Consider the following 17,981-nt stretch of genomic DNA (forward strand, 5'->3'; position numbering starts at 1 on the left):
AGAGACAGCCTGCGGTGCAGGGACCTCAGAGACGGCCAGTGGCGCTGAAACCACAGAGACGCGAGCGGTGCAGGAACCTCAAAGACGGCCGACGATGTGGCATGCGCTGCACCCATGGGGAATGCGTCGGGGCCCGAGGTGTCAGCCTGACCCTCGACGACAGGCACGGGAACAAGCCAACTAGGGAGTAAGTCATCCCTGTCGCCATAAAAGAAATCCCACAGTTCACTCCTCGACACGCTGAGATCTAACAGGCATGGCCGTGGTCCTCCGAGCGACGGCCGAAGCTCGTACACGAGGAGTCAGCTGGGTGTCGAGAAGGTGGTGACAAAGATGACGTGGGGCTAACAGGCGTTTAGCTGGGTTCGCCGGAGCAGTGCTGGGGACACCAGGCCAACTCACCAGAGAACTGGAGGTGAGCCACAGGTGGAATGGTGGTTGTTCTCTTGCGATGGCGGGCTCGCCGTTTTCGCTAAGAGGGGCCGTGCTCCAACTGAGAGGTGGCCTCCGGCAAGAAAGCGGCGGGGGTTTCAGCGACTTCAGCGGCGAGAGCTGTGACGGGATCTCTGATGCTAGTTTTGCATATAGTGAACTGTGAGGGTTTTCAGCATGTATTACATTTTTTCAAACTTTGTCACATTAAAACCTCCAGATGTTTGTTGGGATTTTATGTAATAAACCAAAACAAAGAAGTACATGATTGTGAAATTAAAAGGAAATATAAGGTGGGAATCTGAAAACCTGATGGAAAGTTCAATGGCTGTAAGGGTTTGCAAGCACTGTGTCATAAAAAAATTACTTATAGTACCTGATCCATTCCAGGCCGAGCCTTGTTGTACAGAGTTCTGGTCTCGATGTGTTCTGGTACTAGTTTGCATCCCACAACTGGGATCTCAGCCCAGCGGTGCAAAATCTTGAGTGACAAGTGCTCGTAGGACTCCACCGGCTCATCTGAGAGGTGCACAATTACAAATAAGCACATGCATGTACAGCAATAGTAACTGTAGTCGGAGCAAATCTTTAGACTATATTGCCAAAGGTATTCCCTTACTCATCCAAATAAATTAATTCAATATCCACAGGTGTATATAATGCAACACCTAGGCATGTAGACTGCCAAGGGAATGCTATGCTATAATAACTTAGCAGCAAAACAAGACATTTTGGACAATTTCTTGCTTCCAGTTTTGTGGAAGCAGTTTAGGGATAGCTCCTTCCTTTTCCAGCATGACTGCCCACTGGCCCACGAAGCAAGGGCCATAATTACGTGGAAGAGCAAGTTTGGTGTTGAAGAATTTGACTGTCCTGACAAGAGTCCTGGCCTCAACTCATCAGGACAATTTAGTTATGAATTAGATCAGAAAGTATGAAGCAAGCAGTAGCGGTTTGTGATGTAGGCAGCCACCCAAGGCGGCTTCATGAGATCTCCCCCGGACCTGCACAATGTTCACGGTAGTTAGGCGCTGTGACCATGGCGCCTAACCACTGTGGTGCCTATGAACATTGTGGGTAGTGAGCACCCTCTGGCTGCCACAGTGCATATATGGGGTGACAGTGGCGCAGAGGCTTAGGTTGCTGGTTCGATCCCCTGCTGCAACTGTCTCGGTCGTTGTGTCCCTCGTATCACCACCTGCTGGTGGCACCAATGTATGGCAGCCTCATCTCTGTCAGTGTGCCCTAGGTTAGTAGCTACTAACATAGCTCACCACCGTCAGGGTGTAAATGTGTGTCTGAAGTATAATTGGGTGCATGACTAACTGTAGTTAGTCTGTAGTGTAAAGCGTTTGGGGTCAGACTAGTTAGAGCGCTATACAAGCACAAGCCATTTTGGTTTTCTGTCAGAAAAGTTGTAACAGAAGGGGGGATTCAGCTTGTATCTGGTGTCACTGAACCTAAGTTCATCATGAGGGAGTTTTTTTCATTAATTTTTAGAACACCGAAGAAGTTAGGCTGTGCAGGTAGGCTACGTTTATGTGGCTTTTTCTCTGTGAAAAAAAACATCATAAAATCTATGAGGGGTGTTTATGAGACTCAGTGTTTGCATAGTTTGCTTGTTGTAAGGAACATCAGGCTTGTTTTACTCTAAGGTCGCTTTGCAACTTTCGTGACATGGAGGTAGCATTTTTTGGGTTTGTTTTTGAATGTGAATTCTCTTCTATGGGATTAGCTTTTTTTGGCAGAACCCCTTTTAATGCCTTTACTGGTTATCGTACCACACAACAAGATCTATTAGCCGGGCTGTGTGTGTAAGTGAGAAGGGATCTGAGTGTCTTATTACAGTTAGATAAATAACTTTACGGCTTTACAAAAGAAGCTGTATTTAAGTCTATTTTTTCAGTAAACCCTAAAACTTGAAACAGGCCTATAATAATAGTATTAGCTGCAATTTTACGCTAATTTCTCTCTCACATTTGGTGGTTGGGGGTGGCGGCGCCGGTGGGGTTGTTCACCCAGGGTGCCAAACAGGCTAGGGCCGCCCCTGGAAGCAGGCCTTCTTATCCCACATTGAAACTAGCTAGAATAGGCTTGTGGAATAACAGTGAAAATTCACATGAGCACTCTCCTGAACCTTGTTCAAAAGGCTCCCGAGAGGAATTGAACCTGTTAAAGCTGCAAAGTGTGGGGCTCACATCATATTAAACCTGATGGAATAAAAATGGGATGTTATTCAGGCTCATAGTGTCCAAATACGTTTGGCAATATAATGTATCAGAGCAACTGTCAGATGAAATGCTGATAAATATTGTGTAGATATATGTGTATCACAATCCTGGAGTAAATAATGAAGACAAATTAGAACATTTTAGTATAGTGAACTGTATTTTCACCAGAAAGTAACTACCATAACTGTCAAAAATAACTCTCCCAGTAAACCAAGCTGATCACAAAAAACACTGGCAATTGTGCAAGTAGGTTTGTTGTTAATAAATGAAAATGCTCATTCTAAATGGTGGGCACGTTGCGTGAGTCCTCTTTACCTTCATGCATGAAGAGCGTCTTGCCTGTGAAGACTTTGTCAGCCACAATGATGCGTCCTGGACTAAAATGAGGACCATCCACGCCGTTGTCTCTGCATAGATTTGACAACAGTTCTGATGGCTTCAGACTGTCTCTCCAGGCATTGTAACCTCCTCTGCAGGCAAAAAAGGGTTTACGGTCACAATTTTAGCACAATAAACCATGGATCACCAAGGACATTAAGGCCATCCTGAATGAGAAGAGGGCGTTCAGAGATGGCAACCGTGATGAGGTGAGGAGAGCGCAGGGGGTTCTCAAGCATAAAATTAGAGAGGCTAAAGACAAGTACAGGAGAAAGCTGGAGAATAAACTCCAGAGAAACAACATGATGGATGTGTGGAGTGGCATGAGAACCATCACCAGGTTCCAGAAGAGTGGTGGCATGGGGTTGGAGGGTCACATGGACAGGGCCAATGGATTTAACCTATTTTTCAATAGGTTTGATACTGCGCCCCCCCCCCCCCCCACAAATCTCTGCTGCTGGCTACCCAACAACTACCACTCCACCTTCCCCCACTCCTCCACTTTACAGACCCCCTGTCTACTCCTCACCACCTAAATTCACACCCACCTACTCCCCCCCCCTGCTTTACATCATGTCCTCCACAACCTGATGACCTCACCCCTCCCCCAACTGTGACATCTACAGTGTCCTTCACTCCTGACCTGGTGAGAAGACAGCTAAGCAGACTCCACTCCGGAAAAGCTGCAGGCCCCGGGTATTTCCCAGGGTGCTCAAAGCTTGTGCCTACCATCTGTGTGGAGTACTTAGCTTTGCCTTCAGCCTGAGCCTGCACCTCCAGAGAGTCCCCCTGCTGTGGAAGACGTCCTGCATTGTTCGTGTGCCAAAGAAACTGCGTCCTAGCGGCCCTCAGGACTACAGACCCGTGGCACTGACGTCCCATATAATGAAGACCTTTGAGAGGCTAGTCCTGGAGAAGCTAAGGCCCATGGTCAGGCCCTTCACTGATCCACTACAGTTCGCCTACCAGCCCCACCTGGGAGTTGAGGACAGCATCATCTTCCTGCTGAACAGAGTCTACACTCATCTGGACAAGCCGGCAGGCACTGTGAGAATCATGTTCTTTGATTTCTCCAGTGCCTTCAACACCATCCGTCCGGCTCTACTGGGTGAGAAGATGACGGCGATGCAGGTGGAGGCACCCATGGTGTCATGGATTGTTGATTACCTGACGGGCAGACCACAGTATGTACGCCTACAGAACTGTGTGTCTGACAGGGTGGTCAGCAACACTGGGGTCCCTCAGGGGACTGTCCTCTCCCCCTTCCTCTTCACCCCTTTCACCTCAGACTTCAACTACTGCACTGAGTCCTGCCTCCTTGAGAGGTTTTCTGATGACTCAGCAATAGTTGGCTGCATTGAAAAGGGTGATGAGAGTGAATATAAGACTGTGGTGGGCAACTTTGTCACTTGGAGTGAACTGAACCATCTGCAAAGACTAAGAAGACAAGGTGACAAAGACTAAGAAACTAATAATGGATCTGAGGAGGGCAAAAACAACTGTGACCCATGTTTCCATCCAGGGGGTCCCTGTTGACACGGTGGAGGAGTACCTGGGAGTGTACTTTAATAATAAGCTGAACTGGACTAGAAACAGCGAGGCTGAAGGACAATAACAGACTAAACAAACTGATCAGGAGGGCGGGGGATGTTGTGGGGGAGGAGCTGGACCCTCTGATGACCGTGGCAGAGAGGAGGATGCTGTCCAGGCTTCAGTCCATCTTAGACAGTTTCTCACACCCTCTCTACGACCCACTGGCCCAGCAGAGGAGCTCCTTCAGCAGAAGACTCCTTTCACCCAGATGCACCACAGGAAATCATTCCGGCCTGTGGTCATCAATCTCTACAATGCCTCCCTCAGAGATTCAACCCCCCCCTCTGTAATTGACATTTATTCATTATTTTGCACTGTTTTGCATATCGTCACTATCATTTTATTTTAGATCTGTAAATATATATATATATATATATATATATATATATATATATATATATATATATAAATTTAGTGAAATTTATTGATCTCACAATGGAGAAATTCACTTCTGCGTCTTAACCCATCCCCTTGGGGTGCAGTGGGCTGCCACTGTGCGGCGCCTGGGGAGCAATCGGGGGTTAAGGGTTTTATTCAACATTAACAGATTCTGGCACGTAACAACCAGAAATGTCAATGTTTTGTCAGATTTTTATGTGCTACACCAAACCAAAGAAATCCTTTGACATATATTTCAAAAGTTGTTTAAAAGTGGCTTGCCTTTGTATTCAGCCTCACAGCATGATGCTTCCACTTCCTACTGAAGAGGATGAGTTCAGGATAATGTGGAGTGTTAGTGTACCACCACACAAACCAAAATTTAGTTTTGCTCTCATCTGACCAGAGCACTTTCTTCAACATGTTTGTCGTGAGCCCTGTATAGTTTATGGTAAACTGTGATAACTTCTGATTACTTCTTTTATGATTTTCTTCTTTTCGCTCAGCCATTAGTCATTTCTGATTTACAGAATCAACGACTGATGGTTGCCCTGTCCTCAGATTCTCTGAGCTGTGGATCTCTGCAGCTTCTCTGGCCATCCTGGCTACTTCTCTTGTTAATGCTCACCCTCCTCAGCCTTTCAGTTTGGCTGGACAGCGATGTTGTTGCCATTTGTGAATTACTCTTTCTATTTTCAGGTGAATGATTGAACAGTGCTCAGGGATATGTTCAAAGAGGCAATGTATATGTATAGTAATGCATTTCTATAATCTTCCGAATACATTTCCTCCAACTTAAAATCCCTCCTTGTTCTGAATAGGCTGGAAAATCCCTGAACTTACAGACTGTACTCGGTAGGGAGTCCACATGTGGCCCTGTGTCTGCTGTAAAATCGGTTTTCCAGATCAATACGAGTCTCTCCAATCAGGTCATCGCCTCCTACCAGGTCATAGTCATAAATCAGCACTGACAGCAGAGACTCCTGAGGAAATGTGGCTTGCATCTCAAAGGATCTGGAAGAGAGACAATTTTCAAAACACGAGTCTACCAGAACAGGTCCAGCTTTTCAATAGATAGATTATTTACCTTCCAAAAACAGGGTTTAGTTGTTTTGGAATGTAATTGTCTCTGTCTTTGATTTCATTTTTCCCAAGGCGAAGAAAAATGTAAGGGTCAGCCTTCCCATCTGGATCAGCTGGATGCAGGTTGGATGCCTGGGAAGATGCCAGGGATTTAAAGCACAATGTGATTGCTATTCACCAAGAAATAATGCACAGCACTGAGCTGGACTCACAGAGACGATATAAACCCGGATGAGGACTTGCACTGAAGTGTTTTGGGGGATTCCTCTGTTCACCCTGAAGTGGCCTGTGTCGATGACATCATCCCCGTCCTCTACCTCATCATCACTCAGCTTATAGAGGCAGAATCGACCCTTAAGAATAGGAAAACAAGATGGGTTAAGACATGTCAGGGTCATTAAATACAGCAGTTCTGGGAGATGAAACTCACCTTGAACTTCCCAACAAACCTCTCATGCGATGTTCCCTCCTCCTCATTGGCCTTACCCCGGAACAACTCATAGGTGCTAACCCAATCATCAAATGGCCCAAACTCTGCCTCCAGCTCCTTGTTGTATAGCTGCAGATTTGATCACAGTCAATCATGGTGAGAAAAAACACGCTCTAAGGTTTTGCGTTTCAAGACCTGAAATGTGTTATTACAATAAACCCTGTAGATCATCAAAGAAACAAGAAATATATAACAAAGCCAAAACGCAAAAGCAGTTTGTGATAAACCACAACATGAGTTACTATCTGATAGAACCAGTTTTAACCGCAGTTAAAGTTTGTTCTCTTTATAACTTCATCAGTCTGTCATATCATCATGAAGAATTATTGTTATAATATAAGATATATAATATAAGAATTAACGTTATAATATAACGTTGCTGGAGAGTATTGAGGTGAGCTGACATTTATCTGTTCTTTTAAGCTCTCACCACAGTACCTCAATCAGTCAGATGCTGATTCCTCAGGTGCTGAAAAACATTTTGAGTTTTATAGATTTTGGGATGTTTTTATCTCATTATTAGACTTTTAGGTATACACTGCAACAGAGAATATTTAAAAAGATCACAACTTTATTTGTATTCTGATAAAAGACTGATACTCTATATTGTTGCATTTAATTTGTTGCAGAGTATACCAATGAAACTGATATGTATGTATGTATGGATAGATAGATAGATAGATAGATAGATAGATAGATAGATAGATAGATAGATAGATAGATAGATAGATAGATAGATAGATAGAAAATATAGCTCTGATCTGGTTTCCAAACAGCTTAGATCTGCTGCCATGTTTGGTTCCATTGTTCTGTTAATTGACTTAATTTCAGCCAAGCTTCAGCTGTTGGACGCAACCTCATTGAGATCATTGTCAACCTAATGACAGTAAGTTGCTAAGGTCATGTGGGTAAAAAAATACCAGCCCAAAGCATCCTCCCTCTATAACCCTGCTTGACAGTCCCTTCAAGGTATTTATGGCGATGTGCTGTGTGAATCAGATAAAACAGTAAAGAAATCTATCCGTTCAAATTCAATTTAATGAGCAACATTGTTTTCAACTGATCAACTACAGTAGTTTGTTAAAGGGTCTTCTGTCATCACTACAGCTAGAAGTATATTGCTCTTCTAAACCCAAGACTAAAAATAACTTGGTGAATATGTCTCTTAATGTATTACCTGAAGTCTCACTATTTTAGTAGGTAAGGTAGAGCTAAGCTCCACTGTCCCCTTTCCTTTCTGTTTCTTCTTCTTGTCTCCCTCTGACTGGCTGCTGACTGTGGGAGAGCACACAGCTCATGTTAGGGAGAAACACTGACATACAACACAGTAACTACAGCAATTATGTGACCACATGCGTTAAGCCTCATTCACAGATCTGCCAGTCACGTGTCACAGAGTCAACCTTAAGTCTTCCAGCCAAAGCCCAAAACGAAATTGTTTTTATTCACGCAGTACAAAAAAGCTTCCCATAGATCTACCATGCAGATTGTTCAGTGACAGAACCACATTCAGTGCATTCACATTCAGTGTTCGACAACTAAAATGCTTGGTGTCTACATCATTCTGCAGCTGCGCCATAGAAACCAGATAGATTCATTCAATCCCCAAATCCTGCAGATATAATTTAATGACCAAGCAGAAGATTTCTCCCAAGGAAGTGAAAATACCAGAAGCTGAATGTGCCCCTAACTAGAACTCCTCCAGCTATATGTCTGAAACCTTACCCAACGAGTCTATTCCATCGCTGAGCAAGCTGTGGTATGGTGAAGCTGCAATGTACAACAATGTGGGTCAGGGGACTTCTACCTTCACCTCATCACAGAGTATTATAAGTTTAAAAAAAATATATATATATATATATGCTTCTGATTGGCAAAATTATCAGTCAACATGGGATTAATTTCCACTGTTATGCTGATGACACTCAGCTATATTTATCCATAAATCCTGATGAATCCAATCAGTTACTTCGACTGCAGTCATGTCTTGATGACATCAAAAGCTGGATGACTTTAAATTTCCTGCATCTAAATTCTGACAAGACAGAAGTTGTAATCTTTGGACCAGAGTCCTCCAAAAATAAACTTCTTAATCAATCACTTAATCTGGATGGCATTAACTTGGCCTCTGGTAATAAAGTAAAAAAAAAATCTTGGTGTTATTTTTGACCAAGACATGTCATTTAAATCCCATATTAAACAGGTTTCCAGAGTTTCCTTTTTTCACCTCAGGAATATCGCCAGAATTAGAAACATTCTGTCCAGGAGTGATGCTGAAAAACTAGTCCATGCATTTGTTACTTCAAGGCTGGACTATTGTAATTCTTTACTATCAGGAAGTCCACAAAATGCAGTTCAAAGTCTTCAGCTGATCCAAAATGCTGCAGCAAGAGTTCTGATGATCATATTTAATCCCTCGTGTTGACTTTCATTCATTCTACTCATATTTAATTGCTCGTATTCCTGAGTGTCATCAGAAGTAGTGTCATCTTGGAGGTCACTACCTACAACCTGAGCTGAATTTTCTATGAATTTTCACTTCCTTAAATTGTTTTATCTCAACTAATTTTTTTAAATATCAACTCTGACAATCTCCATTTTATAAGAAACCTGGTGAAAAGCGGTGGATGATCTTCATATTTTGATATTTTTTGGTGGATACTATCTCGGCCTGCTTCACCTGCTGAAGCCTGGGGATTTCCTTGCAGGGGATCTCAGCACATCATGCCACCTAAGAAGAACCAGAGCAGCAACCGAAGCAATGGAGAGGAGTTGATGTCGCTCTCACAGGTACGAGAGCTAATGGGTCAAAAAAAGGGATCTGTTCATGCAACTACTGCAGCAGCAAGAAAGCAATTTCACATTGTTCACAAGTTGTGGAATTACTTGTAAACAATGTGAACACTCGAATTGATAAATTGACCAGGGAGACACAGGAACTGAGAAGCAGTCTGCAATTCTCCCAGAAGGACATTGATGATCTAACGGAGAAAAATTTGAAAACTGAATTGGAGAGAAGAACTGCTTGTGCTGAAACTAAAGCAATGCAGGAGAAATTGGCTGAGATGACTGAGAAAGCAAACTACTTGGACAGTCAAACTAGAAGAAATAACCTTGTTGTGGATGGCATTCCTGAGGCCCAGAATGAAAGCTGGAAGGACACTGAAGACAAAGTCATGTGTTTGATCAATGAGAAGCTTCACTTGGACAGTAGTCAGATGATGATTGAACGTGTACATAGAACTGGGAATCTAACTGGACATTCTGGAAAGAGACCTAGGCCTATTATGATCAAATTCCTCAGATACAAAGATAAAATGGCTGTACTGGGAAAGGCTAAGAAGCTGAAAGGCACCAACATTTATGTGAATGAGGACTACACCGAAGCTGTCAGACAAAAGCGTAGGGAACTCATTCCAGCCATGAAAGCTGCTAGAGAAAGAGGGGACATCGCCTACATCCAACCCCCCTTTCCAAAAGTGTAAGGATCAGAAAGGCACCAACAGCCAGGAGCTGGAGCTAGAGACTAGTTCTCTGGCTTCCTGAACCTTGTGCACATACAGCCTGTATGAGCACATACAGCCTGTATGAGACTGTATTTTTTTTTTTATTATTTATTCTTTGATGGACAGCAGGCTCAATGATGATAATCATCTCCTTCCTGTCTCAAAGGGTCTTGTTATGGCCCATTTGAATGTTTGCAGCATCAGAAATAAGGTACATGAACTTAATTATCTGATTAAAGGAAACACCATTCATATCTTGGCCATATCAGAAACCCACCTGGATTCTACTGTTCTTGACACATTTCCATAGATGGCTACAATATTTTTAGAAAGGATAGGGATAAGCATGGGGTTGGCATAGTATTATATGTTAGAAATAATTTTCCAGCAAAACTGTGCTCCGAGTTTATCTCAGATAGATTAGAATCTTTATGGGTCAAAGTGCATCTTCCTCACCTTAAGCCAATGCTGATTGGATGCTGCTATAGACCTCCTGGGTCTGATATGTAACACCTGAATGATGTTTGTGTGTTAATTGACAGAGTTGCGGATGTGAATTGTGATATTTTTTTACTTGGGGATATGAACATAGACTGGTTTGCAAATCAATGTCCAATGAAACAAAAGATGGTATCATTAATTAATGCTTGTCACCTGTTTCAGATGATCTCTCAACCAACCAGAATTTTCACGAACAGTGCTGGCCATACTTCTGCCACTTGTATTGACCAAATTTACACAAATATTCCTGAAGGCTGTACTAAACCAGTTTCTTGTTCTATGGGTTTTAGCGACCACAATATTATAGCAATTACCAGAAAAACAAAAATTCCTAAATGTAAGATCAATATCATACATAAAACGATTTTTAAGAAATGAATTCCTGAAAGTTTTTTGGCTGATGTTGGTGATGTTGACTGGACTGATGTGTATGTTACTGACGAGCCTGAGGCCTCCTTAAATATCTTTATGGAAAGATTTATGAAGATTGTTGATAAACATGCCCCTATGAGAAAGTGTATTGTAAAAGTGAGACCAGCTCCATGGTTGAATGAGACTCTAAAAAGTCTCATGAAGGAAAGAGATGAGGCCAAATCTAGATTAGTAATATCTGGATTACTGGAGGATAAATTTAAGTACTGTAAATTGAGAAACCAGGTTACAAAACTGAATAGATCAATGAAAAAAGAATATTATATGCAAAGAATAAATGCTGTAAAACAAAATGGTAAAGAGCTCTGGAAAACCCTTAATGAAATAATGGGTAGAAAAACAACTGGCGGGGCTTCTTTTGTTGAATCAGACGGCATATTTCTGACCAAACCATTGGATATAGCAAATTATTTTAATTATTTTTTTATAAATAAGGTCAATGGACTAAGGCAGAATATGGGTGATACTGACTGTGATTATCTAAAACTTATAAAAAATAATGTGATGTTAGACAAGTGTTGCACTTTTCAGTTTAATACTGTGGATAAAGGAGAAGTAAGGAAGTTGTTGAAGTCCCTCCCTGACCAAGGCTCAGTGGGTACTGACATGCTGGACAGTAAAGTACTTAGTCTGGCAGCTGACTATGTTTACGGTCCGATATGTCATATATTAAATTAGTTCTTAATGAAAGGTGTTTTCCCCACTATCTGGAAAGAAGGTAAAATTATTCCCTTACCCAAGGATGGCAGACAAGCACTCACTGGCAAGAACAGCAGACCTATCACTATTCTCCCAGTTCTTAGTAAACTGATGGAGAGAATAGTCCATTCACAAATACAGGAATACTTTAACTGTAATGGTTTGAATACAGATTTCCAACATGCCTACAGACATAACCATTCAACTTGTTCCGCCCTTACAGCAATGACGGATGATTGGCTTAAGGAAATGGATAATTCTAAAATGACTGGTGCAGTATTACTTGATTTCAGTGCGGCATTTGATGTCATAGATCATAATCTACTCATCAATAAATTAGAATGTTATGGATTTAATCCAACCACCATCAAATTTATGAAGAGTTATCTCACAAGTAGGACGCAATAGGTTTATTACTCTGGCAGTTGGTCTCACTCCAGGGTCTTGGATTGTGGGGTCCCGCAAGGGAGCTGTCTGGGACCACTCTTATATGGTATCTTCACAAATGATTTAGCATTTGTTGTGTGTAAAGCAACTGTACAAATGTATGCTGATGATTCCACAATGTATTATGCTGCAAAAACTGTCAGTGACCTGGACAATGTTTTGTCAGCTGAGTTAAATATGGTTTTTGATTGGATAAAACAAAATAAGATGGTGCTGAATATCTCTAAAACCAAATCAATTATTTTGGGATCAAGGCATAAACTCTCATATACACCAAAGATGAGTTTGAGCCTATAGAACAGGTAGATAAAGTAAAACTATTGGGCATAACAATTGATAATCAGTTGTCATGGGCAGAACATATTGATACCATAGTGAGGAAGATGGGTTGTGGTATCTCAATGGTGAGAAAACTTATTTTTTATGTCCCTCCAAATATTGTAGGACAGGTGGCTAAATGGTTAATTTTATGTCACCTGGATTATTGTGCACCTGTATGGTGCTCCACATCTAAAGGTCAACTAAGAAAATTACAAACTGCTCGAAACAGAGCTGCCAGGTTGGTTTTAAATTGTTCATTAAGAACAAACACTATCAGTATGCACCGTCGACTTTCCTGGTTAATGGCAGAGTACAGACTGGCTTGCAATGCAACAACATTTTTTAGCAATGCTGTCTATTCTTTTCAACCTGTTTTCTTTCAACCTGTCAGATGTGATCAGGTTTATTCTTATGTGACAAGGTCAGCTAATGGTGGTCAGATGATGTCACCATGTCCAAAATCAAATGCCTTTAAAGAGAACAGTTATTTATCATGCCATCAGCTTTTGGAATATTTGCCCACTGAATATACGTCTTTTAATTATTACTTGAGAATGCACTATTTAAATTTGTGAGTGGTGAATTAAGATATTTACTGTATGAAAGTGAGAATTAATGTAATAGATATGAATGTAATAACTTATTTTGAAGGATTTTTGATGATATCTACAATAATGTCTACAATGTTTGATTAAGTGATTTTTGTTTTTTCTTGTGTTGTTTTGTCTTGTGGACCCCAGGAAGACTAGCTCGTCCCACTTTTGGTGACAGCTAATGGGGATCTTTTTACCAATAAACAATAAACAATACATATTTATCCTATTTTAGCTTCCCTTCACTGGCTTCCTGTTAAATCAAGAATAGAATTTAAAATTCTTCTTCTAACGTATAAAGCCCTTAATAATCAAGCTCCATCATATATCAGAGCTCTGATTACCCCGTATGTTCCTAACAGAGCACTTCGCTCTCAGACTGCAGGTCTGCTGGTGGTTCCTAGAGTCTCTAAAAGTAGAATGGGAGGCAGATCCTTTAGCTATCAGGCTCCTCTCCTGTGGAACCAACTCCCAGTTTTGGTCCATGAGGCAGACACCCCGTCTACGTTTAAGACTAAAACTTTCCTTTTTGACAAAGCTTCCAGTCAGAGTGGCTCATGTTACCCTGAGCTATCTCTATAGTTATGCTGCTATAGGCTTAGGCTACTGGACGACATCAGGATCTATTTTCTACTGTTTTCCAGTTTTGCATTGCTTGTCATCATTTCAGCCTTTAACTTTCTGTTCTCTCTCTTTTTCTTCATAGTAGGTACACCTGGTCTGACGTTCTGTTAACTGTGAAATCATCCAGAGAAGACGGCTCACCCGCTATTACCATCTAATGTAGAACAGATTACTGGATCAATGTGTGCTTCTGTGCTTTTTTGTCTCTCTTGTTGTGTCTCTGTTCTGTCTTCTGTAACCCCAGTGGGTCGAGGCAGATGACCGTTCATACTGAGCCCGGTTCTGCCGGAGGTTTTCCTTCCCGTTAATGGGGAGTTTTTCTTCCCACTGTCGCTTCATGCTTGCTCAGTATGAGGGATTGCTGCAAAGCCATGAACAATGCAGATGACTCTTCCTGTGGCTCTACGCTTCTCCAGGAGTGAATGCTGATTGTCGGGACTTTGAAGCAATCAACTGGTTTCCTTATATAGGAAATTTTTGGCTAATGGCTAATATGATTGAATTTGACTTTGTAAAGTGCCTTTAGATGACATGTTTCATGAATTGGCGCTATATAAATAAAATTGAATTGAATTAAAACTAAAAGAATCCAAGCTCCATTGCTGGCTTTCATTTTTATTTTATTTCTAAATGATCCAAAATGTCTTAGGTGGTAATGCCAACTATATTTGTCTCCTAATTGCATCTGAGAATGTGAGTTAGTGAGCCAAGGTTCAGGAAACAACAATTAAGGTGTCCCTGGTAACACGGACAAAAGCAGTTAATTATTTAGCACCTTAACTGAAACCACAGGTAGAGAATAGTTTTTACTGGAACTGGTGCTCCTCACTGAAAAGTTTAAAAGTGGTCACCAGTTGGAAAACCTTTATTGGTGCATAGCCACCTTATTTGACTTTTTTATTTTATTTATATAGTTCACTCTGGTTGCATACAAAGTTTTTTATTAAAATAGTTTTACATCCAACTGGGTTATTAGTTATTTTGGCCTTTATGGTTTGTTTTTTCTCAATTTGTTAATAAATAAAGCCTTTCGTGTTTATTTTTAATAACAGAGGAAGTACGACATTGTGCTTGCACAGCAGGGGATAAAACAAGGAAGCAGCTAATGGCTATTAGTATCTCCCAGTAAAACAATGAAGAATGGTCCAAGATCCAGTGAAAAAATGCAAAGACTATATGATTCCAAGAAGGAAAAGACTGGAATACCGCTGGGAATACAGTATGAATGTTGGTGTTCACTGAAGTGGAAGCTAAACCTCAGATGTGACCGCAGAGTTGATTAATGTGAGTAAATATTCTGATATCAGGCTCTAAAGTTGCTGTAGATCGGTGTATTTGATTAATAACGGTTGGTCTTCAATCATGCCGAACTGCCACTTTACTGCAAGGCATTGCAGAGGGTCAGGCTCAGTCTGGGATTATTTACAAGTGATTTATTATTTAAGGAAACCGGCAGTCGGCATGTCTGTTTATATCTGTCCATTGCGCCTGCCGCTGGATTCTATCTAGCCTCAAAAAGGACTATCAAAGCACTATCAAGATGGAGACTTGATGTATATAACCTTATTTTATCATGATCAAACTTTTTTTTATAAGCATAGAACATATGTACAGTGGTTACGGAAAGTATTCAGACCCTTTAAATGGGGTGGAAAATTAGCCTCGTGAGACCATCCTGATCTCGCGAGCTTTCAAGGTTTCACTCGCAGATCAGTCTGGCTACTCTCCGTTGAAGAAAATTTGGAGCCGTTCACCAAACGAACGTCCAATCAGCGTTGGCTTTGAGGCGGGTTGAGGTGTGACGCAACGGGAAGCGCGACAGTTCAGTCTAAAGAACATGGCGGCTTCAGCCGATGAAACTAGCGTTAGCGCGGCTATCGAGCAAGTTTTATCGGAATTACGGAGTATTTCTTTGCTGAGCTAACGAGCCTTTACCTGCAGCAGCAAGAGTAGCCTGGCTTGTGGTTGTGTTTTCGTCGTCGCTCGTAACAGAGCGACGAGGAATCTGATTGGTTTATTTGGCCCGTCTATCACCAGCATAGGCCAATCAGCTAACCAGTATTTTCGCCCCTTCCCAAAATTACTTCAACGGAAGGTTTCCAGATGGATATGCGGAGCAAATCTATCTGGCGGAGTCAGGTAAGTGGAAAATGGCTGTCCCCCAACATTCACCATCCAACCTGATGAAACTGCAGAGGATCTGCAAGGAAGAATGGCAGAGGATCCCCAAATCTAGATGTGACAAACTTGTTGCATCATTCCCAAGAAGACTCATGGCTGTACTAGCTCAAAAGGGTGCTTCTACTCAATACTGAGCAGAGGGTCTGAATACTAATGACCATGTGATATTTCAGTTGTTCTTTTTTAATAAATTTGCTAAAATTTCTACATTTCTGTTTTTTTCTGTCAAGATGGGGCGCTGAGTGTACATTAATGAGAAATAAATGAACTTTTTTGATTTCAGTAAATAGCTGCAATGAAACAAAGAGTGAAAAATTTAAAGGGGTCTGACTATTTTCGGTACCCACTGTATATACCTTTAAGAAGCAACACTTTGATCTTCTTCACCATCATATTTTCAGCAAATTGACAAGATGACTGGAAAATGAACAACATACACCCATCAGGAATAATATTATGACCACCTGCCTAATAGCGTGAAGGTTCCAGTTTTGCTGTCAATGCACCCCTGAGAAGTTAGAGGTAAAGCCTACACCTAAAACTGGTTCTTAAACCAATCTTAAACCTTTACTGCTTAGTGGCAAGGTGTATTTTCCTGTGTTAAGGATTATGAGATTGCCGATGCTGGAGCTGCCGAAAGCAGTTAACAGAAACAACAGATAAACCAAGGATACTGGAGACTCAGAGGCTGATATACTTAGACTGGACAAAATGACAACAATATAGTATGATCTTCTCCGCCAATGTGATGCAAGGAACACTGATGTCATACTGTACACGCCCTTTTTGGGGTGTACACAATTGGTCCATAATGATTGTGTGAGTAATGGAGGGGACTCTCTCTCTCTGGCGTCCGGAAATCTACCCGTCTTGCATTGTTGAGTATGAGAGTACAATACTGAAGCTGTAAACCTTCTTAGATTAAATATCTTAAAGTATAGCTTCTGTTTCAAGAGTCTTTTTATTACTACAGAAGTCTCAGACGTCTACAATAGAGAAGACCTCTTTTTTCAGGTAAAGACCCTGGAAGAACCGCAACAGGGTGTGGTAAATTTCTAGCACCTGCTTAGGAAGGCTGCAGCCATCAGGGAATACTGTTTCCTTGAAAGGGTGTAGTCCATGGTCTGCAGAAATGCTCATGGGTTGGCATATGTCGAAGTAACATCCACTTGGGTGACATGACCCAATGTTTCCCAGCAGAAGCCCCCCCAACAATGACACTCCCTTTATCAGCTTGCCTTCTTCCCATGATGTAATCCTGGTACCACATGATCCGCAGTCAAGAGACACACCTGCACCCAACAATTTATAGGACGTAGGAAGAAAATGTGATCAGTCAGACTAAGCTGCTATTGGCCATTGTCGGCGAGATCATCAGCAGAGAAGTGTCAGCATGGACACCATCATAAAGGACCATTGTAATGTGTATTCTGACACATTTCTGTCTGAAGCAGAATTAATTTCTACTGTTACCCAAGTTACAGAAGCTCATCTGCTGGATCGGACCACAGATGTCAGGTTGTACCCCCCCTGTAGGTCTTTCCCTACAATTTGCTCTGCATGGAGCGGTTTCAGAAAACCTCTAAAGGGAGATACCCAAACACCTTTAGATGACTTCTTTTGGTGCAGATAAGTAGCAGTTCTACATCAGGCTCACTCCAAATGAAAAAATCTCACCCTGTCTCTACAAATAGCTCCAGCTTTCCCATTGAATTAATTTCAGTCATTTCTATCCGAATTGTCTTTCAGTTCTGATCCAAATCTCATGACAATAGGGGGTCAAACTCTTAAATAAATTAGTTTGATGGATTAACTGAATAACAAAAACAGTTAAATTGTAAATCAAGTATGTAGCGATGGAAGGTATGGACTGATGCTTCTAGAACAGCAACAAAGGACTTGAAGAGTGGCATTATAAGAGAACTAATGCGTGGTGGCCTTTATTGTCCTAACCCAAGAGTAACACTTTTGACTCACACAGTTTCTTCCAGAAGCACTGACTGGCTCGCGGACTTCCTGTTTGCGGTAAGGCGTATTGTGTCACTTCCTGTTGTTGCTGTGTGAACGACGGAGCTTTGCTCCAGGCTATCTC

General features: G+C 41.7%; 1 protein-coding gene across 3 annotated transcripts in view; it reads right to left on the reverse strand.

Annotated features, from left to right (window-relative positions):
• The window catches only part of fer1l6 (fer-1 like family member 6), a 93,224-nt gene that overhangs the window by 14,804 nt on the left and 60,439 nt on the right, over positions 1–17,981 (reverse strand). For 2 of the 3 annotated variants that reach the window (XM_036138718.1, XM_036138717.1), the window contains 8 exons: positions 8,311–8,355; positions 7,763–7,860; positions 6,526–6,654; positions 6,308–6,448; positions 6,100–6,227; positions 5,856–6,026; positions 2,979–3,133; positions 809–951 (listed from right to left, as the gene is read on the reverse strand). In XM_036138718.1, the coding sequence (XP_035994611.1) occupies positions 809–951; positions 2,979–3,133; positions 5,856–6,026; positions 6,100–6,227; positions 6,308–6,448; positions 6,526–6,654; positions 7,763–7,860; positions 8,311–8,355 (1,010 nt within the window). The remainder of the gene's footprint in view (positions 1–808; positions 952–2,978; positions 3,134–5,855; positions 6,027–6,099; positions 6,228–6,307; positions 6,449–6,525; positions 6,655–7,762; positions 7,861–8,310; positions 8,356–17,981) is intronic. The other variant, XM_036138719.1, reaches the window with a different exon arrangement.

This window comes from Fundulus heteroclitus, chromosome 7 (genome assembly GCF_011125445.2).
Source record: "Fundulus heteroclitus isolate FHET01 chromosome 7, MU-UCD_Fhet_4.1, whole genome shotgun sequence".
Classification (NCBI taxonomy): domain Eukaryota; kingdom Metazoa; phylum Chordata; class Actinopteri; order Cyprinodontiformes; family Fundulidae; genus Fundulus; species Fundulus heteroclitus.